General features: G+C 33.2%; 1 protein-coding gene across 1 annotated transcript in view; it reads right to left on the bottom strand.

Annotated features, from left to right (window-relative positions):
• LOC119780607 overlaps positions 1-3,097 on the bottom strand; it is a 19,245-nt gene extending 16,148 nt beyond the window's left edge. Inside the window, exons 1-2 of the mRNA XM_038280687.1 lie at positions 2,916-3,097; positions 2,747-2,810 (exon numbers count right to left, since the gene is read on the bottom strand). Coding sequence (XP_038136615.1) covers positions 2,747-2,810; positions 2,916-3,011 — 160 coding nt within the window. The 5' untranslated portion in view covers positions 3,012-3,097. The remainder of the gene's footprint in view (positions 1-2,746; positions 2,811-2,915) is intronic.
• Positions 3,098-7,969: the final 4,872 nt, after the last annotated feature.

Genomic DNA, 7,969 nt, shown 5'->3' with positions numbered 1-7,969 from the left:
TACATATATATATATATATACACACATATATACATATATATATATATATATACACACATATATACATATATATATATATATACACACATATATACATATATATATATATACACACACATATATACATATATATATATATACACACATATATACATATATATATATATACACACATATATACATATATATATATACACACATATATACATATATATATATACACACATATATACATATACATACATATACACACACATATATACATATATATATATATATACACACATATATACATATATATATATATATACACACATATATACATATATATATATATATACACACATATATACATATATATATATATACACACATATATACATATATATATATATATATACACACATATATACATATACATACATATATACATATACATACATATATATATATATATATATATATATAATATATATATATATATATATATATATTCCACCCCAAATCCAGCACTCTGAGACTGTACACCAAGCGTAGCGAGGGAGGCCGAGGGCTAGTGAGTGTCAAGACCACTGTCCAGGATGAAACAACTAAGATCCAGGAGTACATCAGAAAGATGGCCCCCAAAGACAAATGGCTTGGTGAGTACCTCAGGCAGGAGAAAACCGAAAGTGAGGACAAGAAAGAGGAAGGAGAACCATCATGGAGGGACAAGCCGCTGCACGGCGTATACCACAGACAAATAGAAGAAGTGGCTGACATCAAAAAATCCTACCAGTGGCTGGAAAAGGCTGGACTGAAGGACAGCACAGAGGCACTAATCATGGCAGCACAAGAACAGGCACTCAGTACAAGATCAATAGAGGCCAGGGTCTACCACTCCAGGCAGGACCCCCGATGCAGACTGTGCAAAGATGCCCCTGAAACAATACAGCACATAACAGCGGGGTGTAAAATGCAGGCAGGAAGTGCATACATGGAACGCCACAACCAGGTAGCTGTCATAGTGTACAGGAACATCTGCCATGAGTATGGGCTGGAAGTCCCAAGGTCAAAATGGAAGACACCTCCTAAGGTAGTTGAGAATGACCGAGCTAAGATCCTATGGGACTTCAAGATCCAGACTGACAAACAGGTGATGGCTAACCAACCAGACATCGTGTTGATCGACAAACAGCAGAAGAAGGCAGTAGTGATAGATGTGGCAATCCCAAGCGACAGCAACATCAAGAAGAAAGAACACGAGAAGCTTGAGAAATACCAAGGACTGAAGGAGGAGCTAGAAAAGATGTGGAAAGTAAGAGCAGCAGTGGTGCCAGTGGTAATTGGAGCACTGGGGGCTGTGACCCCCAAACTGGGAGAGTGGCTACAGCAGATTCCAGGTAAAACATCAGAGGTCTCTGTCCAGAAGAGCGCAGTCCTAGGAACAGCTAAGATACTGCGCAGAACCCTCAAACTCCCAGGCCTCTGGTAGAGGACCCGAGCTTGAGGATGACACATACCACCCCACGAGGGGTGAGAAAACAGTTTTTTTTTATATATATATATATATATATATATATATATATATATATATATATATATATATATATATATATATATATATATCTCAACATTAGACATAAATATAACCATGAAAGATGTTAAAACTGCATTGAAAGGGAGAAGATATTCAGCTACATGGGAGGATTGATTATGCTATGCCATGTTTCCACAGATTCCGCAAGTAACATTGAAATTAATATTAAAATTGTTTTAAAAAATATAGAAAGAAGATTTAATACCAAATAGCTGGAAAAAGGCAACAATACTTTTATTTAATAAACCAGAGAAAGATCATATCAGTCCAAATAACTATAGACCAATAGCTTTAACTTTTAATTAACATAAATGGATGGAGAAAATAACGGTCAATAAATAAGGGTTTGTTCTTGAGCATAAGAAATTAATTAATGGATGTAAGTGTGGCTTTAGAACAGGGAGATCAACAATGGGGGTGATGCTGTCGTTTTTGTAGTGTTGGTTGTATTTCTCATTTAAAAAAGTAATGTGCTGAAATATATTGCATGTTATATTGACATAAAAAAGCAACTCAAACATTTTGAAGGCTAATCTACAAAGACAGCATAAGAGTATATAGCATCACGCAAATAGGAAAATACTATAGATTAACAGACATGTACTTGTAATTCAGTCTTGATGTGAACTCTTGAAATTACATGTAATATGTAATTACAACAATGTCATCAATACATGTATATTACATGTAGCCTATATCAATTTAACTCTTTTGGCACATCTGTATTATTATGCTAAATTAACACATTCATTTTGCTGTGATGGGTTAGAATAATAAGTCATTAAATGATTTATAGACTTAACCGACTTCATTACAAATAAGCAATGGCAAGTGCCAATTTTTTTTAAATCATAAATTAATCTACTAATGCTATGAAACAGCAAGTGTGTGTCCAAGTGAGGAATTTATCTTTATTTTAAAAGTCTTAAGCCCCCCCTGAAAATGAGAACATCATCGTTGTTTGATGCTGTAGCGCATGTGTTGTTTACATTTGTTTGATGCTGTAGCGCATGTGTTGTTTACATTGCCAGCGGTCTAACTAGGAGTACCAATATGGCGGCTTCACTCCAGCACGTACTACCAACGGTCTATCAGCAACAGCAGCAACACGACAGCAGATGGCGACGAAGGTAACCCTTTTTAAATCGAAAACATGGTCATACTCACTCTTTGTTGTTATTTTGCTGATGTCCACAGCTATCGCCTCGTCTTCATCGTCAAGTTTTGAATACTGTTTAAAATATATATAAATATTAGCATACATTATGTGTGCAACACTTTGACCACAGCATTATGCTAAAAAAAAAAAAAGACCGAACTGTTGCCGCAAACAGACCTTGTCGACGATTCTATCCAGAGTCCTCTTAAACTCGGCTGTATTATCATTTAAGTGTTTAACGAAATTCAGTTCCATCCCGCGTTTAAACAACATGGAAGGGCCTAAAATAGAGATTAGAGAAAGTTTTCGACCAACAGCGTAAAAAAGTTCTTCTTCTTATTCTTCTTCTTTTCTATCATGGCGGATCGCAAGCAACTTTAAGGTGCATACCGCCACCTACTGTTCATGAGTGTGTAGCAACATTGTTTTACGTCTATTAAATTCTCTTTTTTAAATTTTGTATTCTGAAGACAAATAAATCATGCTTCCCTTAATCTATAAATATCCTTTATATTTCCTTTATTTCCCAATAATCCTTTAAGACTTCATTCTTGGCCTGTCCTTTCAACTACTCTTCTCAATTTCTCCCTTTCAGGTTCATATGTTTTACAGTTCATCAATACGTGTTCTACATTTTCTATCTCTCCACATCCTTCACATTTATCATTATTGTTCCTCCCTATTAAGTATAAATTGTCATTTAAATAAATATGACCTACTCTTAATCTGATCATTATTATTTCTTCCCTTCGGTTTCTCTCATTAATATTTCTATTTAATACTGACTTTTGTACTTTATATAACCTTCTTCCTTTTTTATCTTCATTCCACCTTTTTTTTTTGTGCCATTTTTAAATTTCTTTCCACTTAATAAATGATTTTCCTTTCCCTTTCCCTAAAGGAATTGTAATTGTTATTGCCTCCTCTAAAGCCCTTTTTGCTAATTTGTCTGTCTTTTCATTTCCTTTTACCCCTTCATGTGCTGGAACCCAACAAAACCAAATATCAATGCCACTCCTGTATAATCTAAATAAACTGTGCTGAAGTTCTAATACTAAATCTTTCCTATTATTTCCTTCTCCCTGAATACTTTCTAAAACTGCTTTGGAATCCGTTCAGACCACCAACCTGTCTGGTCTGACCTCCTCAACCCATTGTAAACTCAGTATAAATATGCCACCATCTCTGCTGTGAAAACAGAGAGTTGATCTGAAATTCTTTTAGAAATGTGTATTTTGAACTCTGGTACATATATTCTTATTCCCACACACCCTTTTAAATTCTTAGAACCATCAGAATATATTTTAAGGTAATTATAATATGAGTTTCTTAAATATATATCAGTCTGTATCCCTATTTCGTTTAAATTCCAATCATTTTTTCATTTTAATAAGTCTCATGTCTACATTTATCTCAGGAAATAGCCATGGAGGAATAACACTAATTGGATTAAACTGTGCTATTTCCTTATCCTCTAATCCAAACTCTTTAATCAATTTGCTTATAACCCATCCAAATCCATTATTATGGAACTTTTAATATTCCCAACAAGTTTGTAGAATTGTTGAAGTCACATTTTCATCCATACTTCTTTTAATTTTCATCCAATATAATATACCTAATTTCATTCTTCTCATTTCCAGTGGAGTTTCTCCAGTCTCGACTAAAAGAGCGTTGATAGGTGTTGTTTTCACTGCTCCTGTACATATACGTAAAGCTCTACTCTGTAACCTATCTGTCCTTTGTAATGTTGTTTTAGCTGCTGCTCCATAAATAAAAATGCCATAATCTATTATTGATCTCATGAATTTTGAAGTTCTTCTTCATCCTTCTCATTTAAATTTAAGGGGGTCGGGAAACAGCGGGAATGTGTATTACCGTCACCTAATGGTGTCTGGTGCAATATCACAGTGCTGTTCTACCAAAGAAAAAATATAAGAAATATAAAACAAGTCGGATTTGATAAAGCGTCCAATCATTGTCACAGTTTTTTTTATTATTAATGTCAATAAATCTATTTAGATTGTATTTACTTAAATAAAACCTAATTTACATTTCATTAGCTATCATAATTCTTTCCGATCGACGTCAACTGCATCACTAGTTCCTTACTGAATTACTACCTTTTATTTAAACAAAAAACAGCCGCGTTGTTGATGTATAATAAAAAAAAATGTCTTAATCATTAAATATTACAAGATTGCTCTCTGGAGTGAATAGACCTTTAAACTTCCCAATATAAATGTAATGTACATAGATCAAATAATATTGGAGAAGAGTTGAGGAAGGGAAGAGGAAAAACTTTATTAGAGAAAGAGGAAGACAACAATGTAATTAATTTACCTTTTTCGATAGTGGAGTTAAACAGCCTTGAGGAGAGTTAAGACATCAACTCCAGGAAATGACCAAATGTTATATAACGATTAACAAACTCAGTGGGTATTTAAAAACTGTATTATTAGAATTATATAATAGAATTTGGGATAGTGGTAAATTATCCAAAACTTGGAAAGAAGCTATAGTGGTTCCAATACCTAAACCTGGAAAAGATTGCTGAGGACCTGAAAGTTACAGACCAATTGCCCTAACATCGTGTTTGTGTAAAGTTATGGAAAAAATGGTCAATGAAAGACTGAGTTATTTTGTTTAATATAATGGATATATACCCAAGTATCAAAGTGGTTTTAAGAAAAGGGAGGAACACTATGGACCCTGCAGTATGCTTACAGCATGAGATAATGAAAGCAAAATTTAATAAAGAGAGTGTGTTGGCAGTGTTTTTAGATATAGAAAAGGCATATGATGTGGAGAGAAGGATTAATGATTAAATTGAGGAAAATAGGAATTTGTGGTAGAATTTATAACTCGAGAAACAACTTTTTAACAGATTGGGCAATAAAAGTAAGTGTTGGTATGCAATATTCAGGGAAGTATTGGATAGAAAGTGGTACTCCGTAAGGCATTATAATTAGTCCTTTATTATTTTCTATTATGATAAATGATCTATTTAAAGAAATAGAAACTTTTATGGGGTGTTCACTTTTTGCAGACGATGGAGCTATTTGGGAACGTGGAAAGAATATTAAATATATTGTTGGAAAAGGACAATAAGCAATTTAAAAAATAAAAAAGTGGTCTCATAAATGGGGTTTTATATTCTCAGCTGATACAACAAAAGTAATAATATTTACAATTAAAATTAATCAGGAGATCAAATTAAAGATATATAATCAGGAACTAGAAAGAGTTAAACAATTTAAGTTTTTAGGGGTGTGGTTTGACGAAAAATTAACCTGGAAAATAGATATTGAAAAGCTTATTGAAAAATGTAAAAAGAATATTTTGAATATAATGAGATGCGAAGTTGGGTATGAATGAGGGCAAATAGACAAGCACTGAAAACAATTTACGTTTGTCTTATTAGATCTACTAGTGATTATGGTTGTATAGTTAATGGATCAGCATCTCAAACAGTTCTCAAAAAATTAGATATTATTCAAAATCAGGCTTTACGATTAATTACTGGAGCAATTAGGACGACCCCAACTTCTGCCTTACAGGTAGAGGTTGGGGAAATGCCATTGACTTTAAGGAGAATGCAGCTTTCATTAAACTACTGGGTGAATATTCAGGGACACAGTCTGAACCATCCAAAGCAGTCAACTTTCCAGCCCTGCTGAGAGAAGGAAAGAGCAAATAATAAATAATTTGGTTGGTCAATTTTACAAACAGCAACAGAGTTAGAATTAAATCAGTTAGACATGAGTCCAGCTGTTCATTAGCTAGATCACCACCCTGGATTTTACCTGATGCTTCTTTTAAATTTCTTTCCACTTAATAAATGATTTTCCTTCCCCTTTCCCTAAAGGAATTGTAATTGTTATTGCCTCCTCTAAAGCCCTTTTAGCTAATTTGTCTGCCTTTTCATTTCCTTTTACCCCTTCATGTGCTGGAACCCAACAAAACCAAATATCAATGCCACTCCTGTGTAATCTAAATAAACTGTGCTGAAGTTCTAATACTAAATCTTTCCTATTATTTCCTTCTCCCTGAATACTTTCTAAAACTGCTTTGGAATCCGTGCAGACCACCAACCTGTCTGCTCTGACCTCCTCAACCCATTGTAAACTCAGTATAAATATGCCACCATCTCTGCTGTGAAAACAGATAGTTGATCTGAAATTCTTTTAGAAATGTGTATTTTGAACTCTGGTACATATATTCTTATTCCCACACACCCTTTTAAATTCTTAGAACCATCAGAATATATTTTAAGGTAATTATGAGTTTCTTAAATATATATCAGTCTGTATCCCTATTTCATTTAAATTCCAATCATTTTTTCATTTTAATAAGTCTCATGTCTACATTTATCTCAGGAAATAGCCATGGAGGAATAACACTAATTGGATTAAACTGTGCTATTTCCTTATCCTCTAATCCAAACTCTTTAATCAATTTGCTTATAACCCATCCAAATCCATTATTATGGAACTTTTAATATTCCCAACAAGTTTGTAGAATTGTTGAAGTCACATTTTCATCCATACTTCTTTTAATTTTCATCCAATATAATATACCTAATTTCATTCTTCTCATTTCCAGTGGAGTTTCTCCAGTCTCGACTAAAAGAGCGTCAGAGCGTTCCTCATTAATGGAGCTCAGGAGAGAACAACTAGCCATAAATTACTGGGTAAACATTAAAGGATCTAAAGAAAATCGTCCTCCGTATGTTACACTGCAACCATGTCAAGAAAAAGAAAAGAAAAAAATTTATAGTTTTGGATGGACAATTATGAATAAAGTAAAAAATGTAGGAATAGATAACTTTGTAATCAGTCCTGTGGTTGTTATTCCTGCTATTCCATCATGGATCTTTGGACAGGCTGATGTTGATTTAAATTTATTGAGAAAAGGGAGACAGTTAGATAAAAAAAAGAGGTGGAAAATTATATTAAAAAAGAATATTCAGAGTATATACAAATTTATACAGATGCTTCTAAAACATTAAATGATAAAGTAGGTATAGCATTTGTAATCCCAGATTTAAATATTATGAGGAATAAAATAATAACAGATAAATTGGCAGTGTATACAGGTGAATGAATGGCTATCTTAATGGCTTTAGAATGGATTGAGGAAACAAAAGAAGGGGAGGTTTTAATTTGTTCAGATTCAAGTAGTGCATTAATAAGTATTCTAGAATTTAATTCAGAGTTTAGAATTTAATT

This window comes from Cyprinodon tularosa, unplaced genomic scaffold (genome assembly GCF_016077235.1).
Source record: "Cyprinodon tularosa strain WSP-4 unplaced genomic scaffold, ASM1607723v1 ctg163, whole genome shotgun sequence".
In the NCBI taxonomy this organism is placed as follows: domain Eukaryota; kingdom Metazoa; phylum Chordata; class Actinopteri; order Cyprinodontiformes; family Cyprinodontidae; genus Cyprinodon; species Cyprinodon tularosa.
This window is presented reverse-complemented; position numbering and strand designations above follow the sequence as displayed.